This window comes from Anastrepha obliqua, chromosome 3 (genome assembly GCF_027943255.1).
Source record: "Anastrepha obliqua isolate idAnaObli1 chromosome 3, idAnaObli1_1.0, whole genome shotgun sequence".
NCBI lineage: Eukaryota > Metazoa > Arthropoda > Insecta > Diptera > Tephritidae > Anastrepha > Anastrepha obliqua.
In genome coordinates this window covers 114,589,547-114,607,588 of record NC_072894.1, presented here as the reverse complement: position 1 = coordinate 114,607,588, position 18,042 = coordinate 114,589,547, and the positions used below count along the sequence as shown (strand labels likewise).

The following is an 18,042-nucleotide window of genomic DNA, read 5'->3' as shown; positions in this document are numbered from 1 at the left end:
GCCCACTTTGTATATTTTACTATGTAGACGCAATGTAAACAAATCCTCATAAGTGGACTCGCATGCGAACTGCAGTGCTTGCCATCAAAACACCAGCGGCTATTTCGAAAAAACGACACACGCGCCGAGGCGCTTCAGATAAGCATTCCGACGTGACCAACTGCCAATTTGCTGATTTAAGTTACGTTAACCAATGAACTGGCAGTTACACGCGTAAAGCTCAACCAAACAGATCGCAACTAACGGGTAAAACGAACGAGCGGGGATATACACAGACGAGCAACTGTGCGAATGAAATCAAAATAAAAGTGATCGAAGTTAAAATATTTTCTTTAAAAACAGAAAGGATTTATAATAGCTGAAATGATTTTACTTTTTACTTGGAGTTAAATAACAGTTATTCCTACAAAAAACAAAAATCGCTCAAATGGATCCCTCTGTGATGCATAAAGATCAGTATGATTTACCGGCGAGTGGCCAGCCCAACACGCAGGCGCATATCGAAGTGAGCGCTATGTACGAGAAGGATGAGGAAAACTCCAGTCTCGATGAAATACTTCTACGAATTGGCCAATTTGGCCGCTTTCAGCTGATGATACTTTCGTTGATTTGCGTGGCGATGTTGTTCAGTGCGATGTTTTCGGTTACGTACGTCTTTACTGCGGGTACTGTTACACGCAGGTATGAATAAACGTAGAATAAACGACGCATAAGTTGAATATAGTAAAGTTATAAACCAATACCGTGCAAGTATCGTTTGGTGCGTGACTGCCATTCGGAAGTGCGTAGGTTCGATTCGCGTGCATGAAACACCAAAATGATAAAAAACAAAGTTATTTTTCATAGCGGTCGCCCCTCGATAGGTAATGACAAAATTCCGAGTGTATATCTGCCATGAAAAAGCTGCTCATAAAAAGTATGTATCCGCCGTTCGGAGTCGGCTTAAAACTGTAGGTGCCGCCATTTGTGGAACAACATCAAGACGCACGCCACAAATAGAAATAGTGGGGAAAAAGAAATCCATTATTTTCTCGTTAGATGGCTGTAGTGATCGATATCTCGTAAAGATCGATATCAAACAATTTAAAGTTTATGTTCATTGTCCAGATGACACTTCACACTAAAAAAATATTTAGCTGTTTTTTATTTGTTCCACTCAATTGTGAGTCAACAAAGAGAAGACTCGATAAATTTTACAGTTTTTCTTTGATCAAGGCGAAAATGCAGCCAGGCCAAGGTGCTGAAATTTTGAACGGCGTCTATGGTGTCAATACTGTTACAGCTAATTACGTGCAATTTTGGTTTCGTCGATTCGGTTCAGCATTTTTGATGTCAAAGAAAATGTCGATAATGTAGAACGCCGATAAAATCAGAGGAATAATCGAAGTTGACCAACATGTCAGTAGTTGTAGCATCGTCCAGTAAGTAAAGATCGACTATAAAACAGTTTTAAACCATTTACGCAAAGCTGGATTCAAAAAGAAGCTCGACTTTTGGGTGCCACACCAATTAACACCAAAAAAAATGATGGATCGAATTTTCATCTGCGAAGCCTTTATCAAACGGACCTATTCCCTAAACGGATGGTATGACTGTGACTGGGCATGAGAAATGGGGCACGCACGACAATATCGCACGAAAATTATCGAGCGTCAAAGCGTGATGAAGCAGTTCCAACGGTGGCGAAATCAGTCAGAAAGGTTCTACTGTATATTTGATGGGACTTGAAAGGAATCATTATGAGTTGCTTCTGTGTGGCCAAACATTAAATTCTCTATTGTCAGCAAATAGACGGTTTGAAGCTAGCGATTAACCAGAAACGAGCAAAATTGGCCAGTATTGGCCAACAGAAGAGGTGTTGTGTTCTATCTGGGCAACGCAAGGCCTCGAAGGTCTGCAGTGATTCGCACAAAAACGCTGGGAGTTTGGTTGGGAAGTTTTAATGAATCTATCATATAGTACGGACCTGGCACCGAGCGATTATTACCTCTTTTTTATCATTGCAAGAAATTGAAAGTGAAAAAGGTTGGGAAAATCGATTACCAGAGTTCTTCGCCAGTAAGAACCAAGACTTCTATGAGAGAGACATTATGAAGCTAGCTTTAAAATGACAACAAATTATACACAAAAACGGTGCATATTTCACCCAAATTGGACAATCCGAAACCTTTTAAATAATGGATATCTTTTTCCTTGGGACAACTTTTTTTTTATTGTGGATGAAATATTGTGCTGCTACACATCAAAATAAGTAAGAGTTTAGACGAAGGTATCGCTTGCTAGCAAGAGAAGGTGTTCAACACGCCCACCTCCTGCTCGTCCTTACAGCTACGACAGAGCTCATTTAAGAGAACCGCCATACGCTTGCCATGAGTTCCCATTAGGTGATGATACCGCCAACTGTACTAATAGAAGAGATCATTTAAGAAAACCGCCATACGCTTGCCATGAGCTCCCATTAGGTGATGATACCGCCAACTGTACTAATAAAAGAGCCGTAGAGATAGATGAGAGAACCAGTTTTGTTTACATCCATTCTAGGACGGATTCGGTCCAGTTACCTCACAAGAGTGGCACCGAGGTCTATCTATTGTTGGTCTGCGCGATGTAGACCGAACCAATTTAAGATAGTGTTTTCTCACCTAGTCAGCTCTTCAGTGGTGCAATTTCAAGAAAGTGTCTGTATACAGAGAACCCGACAACATTCGTGGTGCACCCTACAATGAAACTTTCATAATTATTATTATTGAGCATAGGCTCAGCTCATGATTCAATAATAAAAGGTTTGCTCAGTAAGCAGCTTTCTCGTTCCCTCTTGACAAATAAGCTCCCTTAGCAAGACACTGGGTTGCTAGCTTTAGAAATGTTTAGTAAAAGTGGAGGAAAAGTAAAATTTGTAGAAAAAACGTTTCATTTTCAAAATGGTCTGCTTACGAGCAACAACCCGCTAAAGAGTTTTTATCGGTATGTCCAGGACTATGGTAGTATGACATGGAATACATACCGCTTAAGTCAGGACATAATAGAGTAATTGAGGTAATCCGAGATCGATAAAAGGAGAATTTAAAAAGCTTTATTTCTTATGATGTGGTGATTTAGAAGGAATTCATGTTTTGAAAAGAGCATTTCCCAAAGAGTTACGACAGGGAGAATAATGGGATAGTGCCGACGCAATCGATAACATTGCAGACCTCATTATAAGAAAGTTGGTATTGACGGAACTTGTTTCCAATGGATGGTTGAAGTGTCCAGAGGAGGCTTAGCGAAGTACAGTACCAGCATGAAAAAGCTCCTCATAAAAACCATCCGCCTCTCGGATTCAGACTAAAACTGTAGGTCCCTCCATTTGTGGAACAACAATACGCATGTCACAAATAGGAGGATAATCTCGGCTAAGCACCTAATAGAATTGTAGGCGCCAATTATTTATTTATTTTTAACGAAATAGTTTCATATTGGCGAAACTTTGCAACTTCGTGATCGGTTTTAAATTTAAAAATTAATTCACAAAATAAAATCTTGGTTTAAGTGAAATAATTTCTTGTTTTAATATCAGACTTGGTAACTTCCGCTAATAACTTATATTTGTACCATTATTTAAATTCAAATATTAATTAAAATTTATTTTTTAAACCGTTCGTTGTTTGCTTCCATTTAAGTAAAAAAATACTTTTTTGCTACCATTTTTACCAAAAAGGATTTAATTTGTTCCCCTTTATTCACCTTCTTAAATACAACCTTTTGTAAGGGAGTGTCAAAAATCGAATGTCACTAGTGAGCAAAGCTTTAATAATTGAATCATGGACTCAGCTACTAATGAAAACAATCTGAAGGGTTGTTTTTCAAAAATGCCAAATTTACAAAAAATTTATCTCAATAAGTATAAGTCTCAAAATTTTCTAATGTTCTTCTTCTCCTTTCACGTGACCGTGCATTTGTTCAGAAGCAAAAAAAGGATCAGCTTCGTTTATTTATTAAATTATTCCATTTGCTGCATTTGATTTTCCCACGTCATTTTTTTGGCTCTGCGGCCGCTTTGCTATTAGAACGAACAATTGAATTTGAATACACAAATTTGGTTGACAAAAAGTAAACTACTTCGTTTTTCGTGCTTAATTTAAAGTAATAAATAGAGATAAAATTTAACTTCTCTGAATTACGTCACTAACCTAAAGCACCTTCCACAGTTGTGTAAGTAAATATAAACTAGTAGAAATTCTAAGAACGAGATGCCGCAATCTCGATATTTCCAAGTCCCGAAACTTTCGGTATTAGGAGATGTAAATTCCAGTATATATTGGTTTTTTTTATTTGTTCAGGCTGAACTATACGAAGTTTTCGAGTAAAACCTTTTTGAAAAAAGTTTTCATTAACCCAAATTTTAATATAACAGTTTATAATTTTACAGAAAAAAAAATTTTTTTTTTACTAGAGATTCTAGGAACGAGATGCCGTAATCTTGATATTTCCAACTCCCGAAACTCTCGGTATTAGAAGATGTAAATTTCAGTATAATTTTTTTTTTATTTGCTCAGGCTGAACTATACGAAATTTTCGACAGTTTATTATTTTGCCGTGAATACAAATATGATCTCCCACTACAGATTCCAATAGTGGGATTCCGTAACCCCGGCATTAGTTGAAGTGAATTTCGGCAGAACTATTTTTTTTTTGTTGAGGTTAAACTATCGGAGAGATTTGGAGAAAAATATTTTTGAAAAAAAGTTGTCATTAATTCAAATTAAAAAATTACCTAATTTTACTTTGAAAAAAATAAAAAATATAGGGATTCTAAGATCGGATACCGTAGTCCCGATGTATTGAAGTCTCAAAAATCCCTGCATTAGTTGAAGTGAACTCCAATACACTTAATTCTCATTTTACACGAATTTCATTTAGCACGACTTTTAATGAAAAAATATTCTTTTTTTACACGAATTGTTTTGTTTTAACATGATTTTCAATATTTTATGAATTTTTCTTAAAACACATAGAGCAAATATAGTGAGATTTCTCGAAGCATGTACGTTTAAATTATACATATATGTAACGGAGGCGGTCGTAGCCGCTGGGTTGGTGCCTGACTACCATTCAGAGTTAGTGAGCACGTAGGTTTTTCTAATAGCGGTCGCCCCTCGGCAGGCAATGACAAACTTCCGAGTGTATTTCTGCCATAAAAGACTCCTCATAAAAAAATAAAAATATCTGCCGTTCGGAGTCGGCTTGAAACTGGAGGCTCTTCCATTTGCGGAACAACATCAAGACGCACGCCATAAATAGGAGGAGAAGCTCCGACAAACACCTAACAGAAATGTACGCGCCAATTACATATACATATCAGTCTCAGGAAAAGTCTATGAGGCTCCATAGATTTTGCTCTGGGCGCTTAATAATTTATTCCTTACTATACATTTAATGAATTAAAATGTGTAAGTACGAAATAAATTCTTAAGTGAACTCTAGAAGAATTTTTTAATATTATATTATTTTCAACTAATTTTCTTTTACACGAATTTTTTGGTAGCGCGTCCTATATTCCTATTAAGTAACTTACACGAAATGATTTCTATAAAACAAGGCGCATTTATTGAAGGCGGTGGCACTAGACCAACAACAATGTTTTGTACGTTTGATTGTCACGGCAAGGTATTGGCGAAGTAGAAAACAAAAAAAAAATTCGCCTTCTTTTATTCTGTGCTGACAGGTACATGGACACAGCGAAAAAAAAAACAAATAAGCTGATTTACCAACACCACCTTTAATAGATTCCCTTTATTATAAAAAATTTATATTTGTCACGCAGCGATTCCAGAACCGCAGTAACGGCACAAATTATCGCAAGGCAATACCAATAAATCCGACGCCATAATGGGTAGCACTTTATAGTACGCACAAGCACTAGCCAGGAAACGCTAAAAAGTAGGCACCAAAAAAAAACCCCCAGAAAACTTGGGACCAAAAAACGCCCCAAACAGTAGGCACCAAAAATATATTTCCTACAAGTTTGCACCAACAAACAAGCGCCAAAAAGAAAAAACTCAGGAAAAATAACCCAAAGTGTATCCAAGATATATATAAGGTATAGCTTTCCTTTTCTTCTACGTTGTATCATTTTTCTCTCTCGCGGAACGAAAATGCCCAGAACGTTGCATGGCCTTGAAATTTTACTCTCTATCTCGCTCGTACATCGACGTCTAAAAAGTTTCACTTCAAAAAATGTTTTTAAAATCTTGATATACTCTCTTTCGTTTGATATCTTTATTGATATCATACATTGAATATAACTGCCTGAAACTATTTTTTTTAATTTGATTTTTTGATGAGAAAATCAGAAACTGAGTATGCAGCATTATTGTTATAGTAAAATAATATATTCTTTCTTGTGCATATGGAATTTTTTCTGTTTACCAAAAAAAGGTGATTTTTCTCGCACAGTGTATGGAGCAGCAAAAAAAATTTACTTAACAGTAATTTTATATTAGTTTTTATTTATTGCATTCCAAAAAAGGAGTGATTTACATTAATTGGCAGCAGCTTAGCTGCAAGCCAATAATTTATAACAGGCACAAAATATTACAATTAATTGTATGTATATAAATATTATATAAAATAGTTAACAAATTTACAAAACAGAAAAACGTTTACTGTAAACAGTTTCGGACTATATGACAAGAATTGAGAAAAACTGCTTTCTGCATGCAAAAAATTAAAGATTCTGGAAGTCGAAGAGTTTTCACGTTGTCTGCTAGCTTTTTATGCACGAGTCCGTACACCTTCTTTAGCTTCCACTGATGTTTGACATCAATCCCTAAGTCAGAATATTTGGATATTTTTTCTGCATATGTTTTTTGCATGTTTTTGTTCAGAGGAACAGCAATCAGCGATCAGGAAAATGTTTGACCTATTGTGGTCTCTTGTTGCATTTCTTAAAATTGTTCGGTCGTAATATAGAAGGTAGTTGGAGTCTTCTTGAACAGGTTCTGGGATGTATCGGAAGTACGGTATTTTGCTTTGATTTAAGTTGACATCTGCGTCAGTTTTAGTTGAATTATTTTCGCGATGTAATTGTGTCTCTTCAGGTACATAGAGTTTGCCAGTGTGGTGCATCCCGCTAGCCCGTGGTCTAATGCCTCATTCCGACTATTGCATCTTCGACATCTGTGTGCAGCGGCATTTGGATCTTGCATTACATATTTAATGTAATTTCTTGTTGGAATCACGCCATCTTGTATGGCGAAAATGGAAGCCATGAAGAGCCATTTTAAACCATCTTTGAATTTTTTCATCCGTTGAGGTTGCATTCCTGATTTCGTAGAATTGATTCATCCGAAGTAGGGTGTAATTATCATCCGCAGCAATTGCAGCCTTGCAGCCTTCAAACGACAGAGCTTTTTGGATGGCGTGCATTTGGTTTTTCCCATTAAGTTGGGTTTTACAGACAGCGTGAAGGCATCTTTTTTTCTGCTATCAGATTTTTCCTCATTTGCATCGTATTTATGCTGCTGCTTTGCATAACTCCAATATACTTGTATACCTCTCCCAGTTCCATTTCTGTAATGTTGAGTTCGCTATTTTCCTCAATTTAATGTCGAGAAACCATTTTCCCTTTAACTATTGAGATCTTTCGGCACTTATGAAGTCCAATAGGCATTTTAATGTCATTGGACACATTTCAAAATCTTATCTAATTGTTTGGAATTGCTGGCGTAGAGTTTCAAATCATCTACGTAAAAACGGTGACTCACCCGGAATCTTCCAAACTGTCCGTGCTTTAATACAAACCCATGTCCCGTCTCATTCAGGATGTGACTTAAGGGGTTCATGCTAAGAACAAACTAGAGTGGGCTCAACGAGTCACCTTGAAAAATGCCATTTCGAATGTTTATTTCGGTCATTTTATTTTATTTTATTTTATTTTATTTTATTTTATTTTATTTTATTTTATTTTATTTTATTTTATTTTATTTTATTTTATTTTATTTCATTTTATTTTATTTTATTTTATTTTATTTTATTTTATTTTATTTTATTTTATTTTATTTTATTTTATTTTATTTTATTTTATTTTATTTTATTTTATTTTATTTTATTTTATTTTATTTTATTTTATTTTATTTTATTTTATTTTATTTTATTTTATTTTATTTTATTTTATTTTATTTTATTTTATTTGAGGCTATTGCCGGAGATTACACATCCCGGATAAAATTTTCAAGGGATTGTGCTAAAATATTTAAAATTCTACGAACTATTGCACATTTGTCCAGTATGGTCGACTTCTGCATGTCTTCTAAGAGGTTTTGGCAGTCATTTACCAATTTAGAGGTGATAGTTGTTGATAAAAGGGCTTTTAGAGCCGCTTGGCTATTTGAAAGTATGTAGATGTGAGTACTTCTCATTTTCCTGCTAAGACATTACGAGTATCTCACACATATTTCAATGGCATGTATTTCTGCCGGGAATATTGTTGGGTAGAGTCCCATCGGAAACGATTTTTTTGAATTTAGGCCCATTGATTCCTGCCCCTGTTCTACCATTTTCCAATTTGGACCCATCAGCAAACCATAGTCTTCTAAGATCTTTCAATGTCCTTTCATATCCCCACTTTTAATTTCAGATATACCTTTTAATCTTAAGGCACTCGAGCGAGCTTTCCTTTCAATCAAGATTGGAAGCGGTGGTATGTTCAGGAGCACACCCAATACATCCGTGGGACATGTTTTCATAGCCCCTGTAATACCAACACATATCAGGCGATGCAGTTTGTTTAATTCGTTTACTGCTTTTCTTTGCTTGACCTTGGGCCACCATGCTAAGGATGCATAAGTGACTATGCGTTTCACAACTGTGGTGAATGTCCAGAAGGTCATTCTAGGGTTTAGTCCCCATGCCCTACCAAAAAACCTTGTGCAGGCAAAGAATGCCCTTGTGGCTTTTTAAGTAACTCTCTCAATATGGGAGTTCCACGTAAGCGTTTTGTCTAGACTGACGCCAAGGTAGTTCGCTTCTATCGAGAGTTCAAGTGTTGTTCCATTAAGGATCGGACATTTGAGATGTATGTTCCTTCTCCTAGTAAACGGTACAAGTGCTGTTTTGGATGGGTTAATGGAAAGCCCTTTTTCCGTGCACCACTTATTATTGTAAGGGCTTGCTGCATGCGATCCGAAATTGTTTCCTCATGCCAGCCTAATACCTACATAAACTACTAGGGCATCAGCATAACCCTGAGTGTGAAAACCTAGGTTGTTCAGTTTGTGGAGAAGTTCATCTATGACTAGAGTCCACAAAAGAGGAGAGAGTACCCCTCCTTGGGGGCAACCTCTTGTGGCTTTAATAGATTTGATTGTTCCTCCTAGTTCGGTGCTGATCGTCCTATATTTCAACATGAATATTATCCATCTAGTGATGGGTTCAGGTACCTCCTTTAGATATAGGGCATTATAGATTGCCTCATAGGAAGTGTTATCAAAAGCTCCTGATATGTCAATAGATGCACATAGAGCTATCTGTTTGGACTCAATAGCCTTTTCACTAACTGTTACCAGGCTGTGTATTGCAGTCTCAGTGGATTTTCCCTGTTGATAGGCAAATTGAAATCGATGCAGTGGGAAGTTAGCTAAATTGTTTTCCCTAATTCATTCATTGTATAACAAAAGCCGAACTTGGTATACAATTTCACAAATTTAAAAAATGATCATCCAAACCCTTTAACGGAATTTTTAAAAACTTCTGGTTATGCAATTTTATAACTCATTAATTTTTAGTACAATAAAGTGCAAGTATGAAGTGGCTCAAATATCGCGATTGCAACCCTTTGGACGCCTTTTATATTGAAGGCAATTTTCAAAATCGCACGCAAAAAAATTATCAAAAATAAACGCGATTTTTGAGCAAGGTAAAACCGGCACTTTGTTAAACTAAAATTGAATGTGCTATAAAACTGCATACCTATAAATTTTCTAAAAACTCTGATTAAAAAGTAAAATTATTTGTGCAATTTTTATGAATTTTGTACAAAGTTTTGAACTTTTAGTTATAAGGCTTTTGTTGTACAAGAAAATATGTTTTTGATACAAAAATTAAGAAAAAAATTTAGCGTGAAAAATATTTGCAAATATTGTAAAAGGATGAAGTGACTTAAATAAGTTAGCACAAATGTAGGTGTGTAAGTGTGTAAGTATATGCATTTATTTGCATAATAATAACTTATATTTTTAGCAACGATGAATAAATGCAAATTGTAATTATTATGACTTTGCATGGCACTTGTCGACACACGTTTTCAAGTCGGAAACTGTTGATAGGTAGTTGGACAAGTGCACTTTAGAAATAAATTAAATTATTAATAAAAGATAAGGGTGACGCACTGCTGTCTTCGCTGATTCGGTCTGAACTACAATTTTGTTAGATTGTTAGATTGTTACCTGAATACTATAAATTACAATATAATCAACAAGAAAACTGAAATTTTAGATATGAAATAGAAAGCATGCGGGCTCAGCTGTTCGAGAATCTTTTGGTATCTGATAAGATAATATTCTTGCTGCAGAAATATTCAGAAATCCTCCAGCTACAAGTCATGTCATAAAGAAATTATTACTAGTGGCAAACAGAGCGGTTACTCATACAAAAAATTCAAAGAAGTTGGAGAAATCTGTGAAGGCGAAGCGACGTTCTTTCAATAGTAGGTATAATGTTGCCAGAGCGAGTTGGATTTACAACAGATCAAAGACTGTCAATTCAAGATTTGCTAATCACAAAACGTCGGTTGACCATTAGAGATCAGTTCGATACTGTTGATATTTCATTTGGATCATGACAATGTATTTTGAAGAATTTTTTTTCATATGCTGAAACCACGCAATTCTTTCAAAATGCAATAATAATAGAAATTTTGAAGCTTGCTTTTAGCCACCTGCTCGGAAGCAGCTAAAAATGCCCAGGCATTACCATAGACTGGAAGACAAACTAAGCTTCTGGTGTAAAGCAAATACACAGCTGATACTCCACAATTAGTGGGGCGCTTTGAAGTACTCCTACTCTAGCGGTTGATGCAATGCGAAATGTGGTACCTGTAGACATAGCCGGCAAAGCTGCGGCTACACGTGCCGCCATCAGACTGAGAAGCTTAGGCTACAAGTTTTACCTCAATTACGCACACTCCTATATCCCTAAAAACTTTGGGGCTCATCCCTTTGGCGGCTGATCAGTGCGCATCCTTGCATAGTCCGCAACATTCCGCACTCATATCCCTTCAAGGGAAAAGTGGGCGGTGTCCAGTTTTAGGAGCAAAGTCTTTCGAACCTGTTCACGGATGGCTCAACATTGGGTGGAAGGATTGGTGGAGGAGTATTCTGCAAGGAGCTCTCCATCAGACTCAAGTCATGGTTACCTGACCACTGCAGTGTATTCCAAGCAAAGCTAGGGGCAATTAAAGAAGCAGCTGATTGGCTGCTCACTTCCGTAATAACTGTCACTGAGGTTAATATCTACCGTGACAGCAAAATGGCAATCAGCGTCGCTGCACTCTCGATTGTATCCAAATTCTTCGATATAAGTCTTATCTGGGTGCCTGATCATAGACGCACTGCAGAACACTGCGAGGCAGATTAGCTGGCTATACAGGGACCTGTGAGGGAGTTAGGTGGGCCTCGCGTCAACTCAGCGAACGCTGGACAAGTACACAAACTTGTAAGGTCGCGAAATCTTTCTGACCACGAGTGGGTCGGAGGCGCTCAAGGGATCTCCTGAGGTTAATAAACTCTCAGCTCTCGAATTTCGTAGGTGTCCTTTCAGGACATTAGCCGCGAGGTATACATGCTGTGAGACTCGGCATTACTTCGAGTCCTTTTTGCGTCAGTTGCATGGAGGATGAGGTGGAATCATCTCATCACTTTCTCCCTAACTGCGCTTTCACAGGGCTAAGATTTAAGCATCTTGACTCTCATCTCTTTGCTAGGCCTGCCGATATAACAGGCATTGATATTAAAAACCTGATGAATTTTAGAAGTAGTGGAGGTTTCATCAATCCTTCTATTTTTTCTAATGGCCCGGTAACAATTAGTTTACAATAGGCTTAAGTATAGTTAAGAGCGATTCAGTAAATAAATTCATGTATTAAAACACAGACAGTAAAGTTCGCAATGCAAAAAAAGGAAAAATTTAACTTTATTGGTATTTTTTTTGGAACATAACTGCATGGAACTTACTCTTATCCGAGGGTCTAATAAATCACCAGAGTGGATCTATACTTTAATATGATCTTCAGTACAATCGTACCTTAAAAAAGACTCCCAACAATGTTTGGATCCGAACATCAATTTCTTCTGTCGAAGTGCAAGCCTCAAATCAGTTTACGTTTAAGGGGTCCGAGCTCGAAAATTTTGGGTATCTTCAAGAATTTTTTTTTACAATGAAAAAATTAAAAACAATATTTTAATTTTTTAGGCTTTTTATTTAACTTCCTTTACATACAAAGATGAAAAAAAAAATTTAATTTAATAATTTAAAAAATGGCGCTGAAATTGACATCCCGAAAAATTGGACCTGGACGGTGTTTTCCATTTTGGCTCTTCAATTTATTTGAAACACAGAAACCAAAAAAATTATTAATCAGTATGACTGCAGCCGTGTCCCGTACTAGAATATAAAAAAAATTAACAAAATGGCGCAGTTTTGAATTTGACACTCTAAAAATCGGTTTTTTTTCGTTTTTTAATAAAAAAAATACGAAATAATTGAAATAATTTTGTGATTCTAGTGCGGGCGATAGCCATTGATGTTTTGAATAACTTATTAAAACTTCAGACAATTCGGTTGAATAGTTTTTTTGTGACAACACCAGGCCGAAAAAAGTCGTTTCGAGAAAAATGAGCTTAAAATTTTAGGTGCAGGAGCGCGCGGATCGCTCTCTACGTAGTTAATGGGCTGTAGAAGCTATAATATTGTGAATTTGCGCATGAAAATTTCACAGTATATTCTTAAGATACTATACCTTCGAAATATTTCTACCCTTAAGTCTAAGCTGGCGTAGGCACAACTTAGTTTGAACTACTTACCATAGATAATAAACAAATTAAATGCATACTTTTCTTTACCTTGAACATTTTTCAATTGGGTTGTGCTTAAAATAAGATTTTCCGCAGGTGTAAAGTTCCAGAATGTGACACGGCCTCAAGCGCATACGAAGAGCCCTGGACCCAATTCACCATTCCCACAAAAAGTAACGGATTAGATCAATGTTATCGCTATGCGAGTAACTATACCACCAACCAAACACTCACCACCACTCCCGCCGATGAGTCACTAGGACTTTGCTATGCACACAATTTCGATAACAGCACGACAGAACGATGCTCGGACAACGATTTCATATTTCGCGATAAGGAAGTGACTATTGCGAATGAGGTTTGTATCGGCTAGCGAAAGTTGTATATTATCATTTTGCCATTTCATCATATTTGCTTGAAAAAATAGTTCGGTATTTACTGCGGCGCTGAATGGAAATTAACGATGGTCGGCACATTTGGCAATGTAGGTCAATTTGTTGGTATACCCTTAGGCGGTTACGTCTCAGATCGGTAAGCTTCGTTGCGTTTAAATTTGATGTTATTCATTTTTCTATTTCCCAACAGCTTTGGCCGGCGCACGGCGCTCGCATTTGGTGGTTTCTTCAGCGGCATTTTGGGTCTCATACGCTCATTTTCACCCAACTACACTACGTTTGTAATTTTCGAGTTTCTCGATAATATGGCATCGAGTCCGATGTACTCCACATGCTTCATTGTAGGCATTGAGTTGGTCGGTCCCAAGCGTCGTGTCGTCGCCTGCAGCATCGTCACCATTTTCTATGCTATCGGCGAGATTTTATTAGCAGTTGTGGCAAAGTATTTTCAAAATTGGCGTCTCATATTGCGTATTATTTACACGCCCGCTGTAATATGCATTGGATTTATCTGGATATTACCCGAGAGTATACGTTGGCTGCTGAGCCAGGCTAAGGATGAGGAAGTCAAGAGCATACTGACGCGTGCAGCCAGAATAAATAAACGTCAACTTTCCGATAATTCGCTGGATAAATTGATTTTGGCGAATCGCGCGAAATTAGCAACAGCAACGGGTGGTAAATTTCCCATCAAGGAAGCATTCAAAAAATTAACTTGGCGCATCATAAATTGCTCATTTTGTTGGATTGTCATTGTGTTGGTCTACTATGGCATCAGTTTGAATGCGGTACTCTTGGATGGTGACAAGTACAACAACTTTATGTTTATTGCGCTCGTGGAGATACCCGGATTCTTTTTGCCTTTTCTTATAATGGATCGTTATGGCCGGAGATATTCGCTATGCGGCACAATGTTGATAAGCGGAATTTGTTGTTTGACTACGACATTTCTACCGACTGGTAAGTGTTTCCTAAGCGCAATATAAAAATTGCGCTTATCAGCTATTCATCTAATTATTTTGTATTCGTATTTACAGATGCTTTTGGATGGCGCTTAACGCTCTTCCTAATTGGAAAATTTATGATTACGACAGCCTTTCAAATATTATATTTCTTCACATCGGAAATATTTCCAACAAATGTTCGAAACAGTTTGCTCTGTGTTTGTTCGATGGTTGGGCGTGTGGGTTCAATGTTGGCGCCACAAACACCGTTACTGGTAAGTAGCGTAACAGTGCATTGTATTAGGTAACAGTCAGTTTACGGTACAGCAGGGGTTCGAAAACTGCTTTGAGCATAAAAATCAAAGGGTGGAAAATTGTTTTTTTCTAACAACAGTCGCCCCTCGGCAAGCAATGGCAAATCTCCGAGTGCATTTAAGCCATCAAAGAGCTCAATGTTAAAAAAACAAGCTACCGTTCGAGATTGACATAGAACTTTAGATCCTAGTGGGTGTTAATAGAAGCTAGGCCAAACACCCAAATAAAGGATATTTACCCAACAAAAAACTCTACTGCAATTGAAGATGTATGATTCAGAGGTAGGCACTTCGACCTACCTATTGCGGCCTAATGCTATTAGAACCTCTACTAGGCCTCACAAATGTCAGTCTTTTCCACTGCTGCCGAATTAACTTCAACTTCAATAGCTGGTTTTTTTGTTTACATTTGAGGTTTTCTGACAATACATAGATGAAGGGATCATCTCCAAAATTTTATATGTTGGCCTTTTTTGCATTTTTTATGGGAATAGAAACTTTGTGTGTTACAAAAAATCTACATTTATGTTAAAAATAGAGGGAAAGTAGTTTTCTTTTCTGCACGAAAACTTCATAACACAGGACTTAGTTAATGATAGTTCGCCTATTTTCACAGGTACGCCTCGGGCTGCGCCTGAAATTACCTTTTAAAAAATATACATACGAGTACATTTTTGGTACAGCTATCACTTTTAGCATAACATTTCCTGTTAGTGCAGCGAAGTTTAAGGACTATTGATGAAGTTTAGCAAATTTTTCTACTCTTTCAAATAGGTTAGGAATTCTATATAGCAACACATTTTTTGTTACAATATGTAGAAATATGCAAAATTCCTTGAGAGAAATATTCACTTTCCAGCGGTTCCATGTGAATTGACCCAAGTATTTTGGACATCGTCATAAATTTTTGGGAAAATTGGTTTATTTGTAAGCTTGAGTATAATAAGAAGTAAACTAATAAATATTAAAAAAGTTAATACTTTTGAGATTAAGTTAATTTTGAAAATTTTGGTTGAGTTTTTTAAAGCGAAATATTTTTGGTTTTTTTTTTCAATATTTAAAATTCTTTTAAAGTTTTAGATGAATTACAAAAACGTTTTCCCGACAAATTTAAAAAAATAAAATAAAAAGGATATTTTTTTCAAAATAATTGTATATAAAAACAAATTAAAGTACCACAAATTATCTGTACCAAAATTTTCAACATTTATAAGATCACAAAATTATTATTTTTGTCAAAAGTTGTTTGGTTTATCCCAAACCAATTTTGCCAAAAAATAAAAAACAGAATATTTTTTTTTTCAAAATATATAAAAAAAATTTAAGTGTGCAATATTAAATTAAATTACAAAAAAGGCTTTTCCCCAAAAAATTTAAAATTAAAAAGGCATATTTTTTTCAAAATATATAAAAAAAACCTTTAAGTGTTAAAAACCTCTGAACCACAATTTTCAACCTTTATTATTAATTAAAATTATTAATTTTTTTCAAAATTTGGTTTAGGATATATTCCAAAAAAAAAAACGTTTAGCCAAAAGTTTTGGAAAAAGATTTAAAAAGATGTTTTTTTCAAAATATATAAAAAATTAAGGTGTTAAAATCGCGAAATTATTATTATTTTTTTTTTTTGGTTTAATTTTGTTTTAGGATAAATTAGGAAGCTTTTCTCTAAAAATTTAAGTATTAGAAACATACTTTCAAACCCTCTGTACCAAAATTTTCAACACTAATAGATCTCAAAATTATTAAGTTTATTTTTCAAAATATTGTTTTAGGATAAATTACAAAACAACGCTTTTCCCCAAAAATTTTGGAAAAAAATATTTTTTTTTGTTTTCCAAAATATATAAAAATAATTCGAGTACCAAAAATTATCTGTACTAGAACTTTCAACCTTTAATAGACCTCAAATACATTACAAAAAAAAATGTATCCCCAAAAATTTTGAAATAAATACATAAAAGAATATTTTTTTTTTCAAAATAATTAAAAAAATTAAAGTGTTAAAAAGCATATTTTAAAAACCTCTGTCTCAAAATTTTCAACCTCTCGCGGTCTATGAAATTATTATTTTTCTTCAAAATTTTGCTTTAGGATAAATTAGGAAGTTTTTCCCAAAAATTTTCCAAAAAATTTAAAAAGAATTTTTTTTTTTCGAAAATATATAAGAAAATATTAATGTGTTAAAAACCTCTGTATCAAATTTTTGAACATTTGATAGATCGCGAAACTATTAACACTCGCTTCACCTGGCCATAGCTGTTAACACAACATTCTCTGTTAGTCCAGTAAATTTTATTTATTTTTGTTCTAAAGTAAAGTTTACGAGTTTTCATACAAAAAAATTGCGTAGACTTGCGACTTCTAAATGAGATGTTTAACTGCATTTGATTAAACATAACTGTAGTTAAGGCGCGATGGAAGTAGGTTCTAAAATACATGAAGTGAAAATGAAGCAAGACACCCAAAGCGCAACTCGCAGTGTACTCAATTCAAAAGTGCTTCATTTAGTACCAAAAATTAGTAAAACTTTTGATGAAATAAGTCAGCATTTCAGTATAAGCGCTTTACGATTTCTAAATAATGTATATTCACCATTGCTGCTATGTCCCAAGAGCCAATGACCTATGGAAGGTTTGTTTAAATTGTACGACTTGCTCTCACAAAGCATACGCTCAGTAGTCATAGAACTCACTTGTGATGCCCACTGATGATTACCCCGTCGTACTTCAAAATATGCTTAAATCATCTCAATATTTAAATGAACCCAATTAACACTTCTAGCACCCAATTAGCACTTTTTGCTTTCGATTTAAATCATCAATCACTTATTACTTAATTTGCAGTTTAAATTTATTAATACTGATATTAACGATTTTTCCCCCTCTTTCTCAGGCTAAATATGACGAGAACGCTCCGGCAATATTATTTGCTATTTCCGCGATTACCAGCGGCATTTTGGCACTACTCTTTCCCGAAACGACAAATATTGTGCTGCCAACAACAATGCATGATGCACACAACATTGGGGTGAAACAGCCGAAAAATAAAACAGAAGTGAATTCTAGTAATAATGCAAATTCATGAAAATGTCGGCTATTTTATTTGAATTCTGACATTCTAGAGTAATTAAAATGTGATTTAAAAAGTCTAAAACTATTAAATTTTAACTAAGTAAATATTTATTATAAGCGGCTACGGTGAGTACCACAAAACTGATTTTTTGGAATTCCGAGTATTCGTCATATGAAGGAGATACATAAGAACGACAGGGAAAAAATGCTCAAAAATCAAGGCAATTTTTTTAGCTACTTGAAACTTGTATTTTAGTAGCCCAAAA

General features: G+C 35.4%; 1 protein-coding gene across 1 annotated transcript; it reads left to right on the top strand.

Annotated features, from left to right (window-relative positions):
• Positions 1–379: 379 nt before the first annotated feature.
• On the top strand, positions 380–18,042 carry LOC129240934 (solute carrier family 22 member 3-like). The gene is made up of 6 exons (XM_054877010.1): positions 380–681; positions 13,146–13,407; positions 13,477–13,580; positions 13,635–14,404; positions 14,482–14,663; positions 17,598–18,042. Exons 1-6 carry the CDS (start codon positions 428–430, stop codon positions 17,787–17,789), a joined length of 1,764 nt encoding a protein of 587 aa, XP_054732985.1. The 5' UTR covers positions 380–427; the 3' UTR covers positions 17,790–18,042.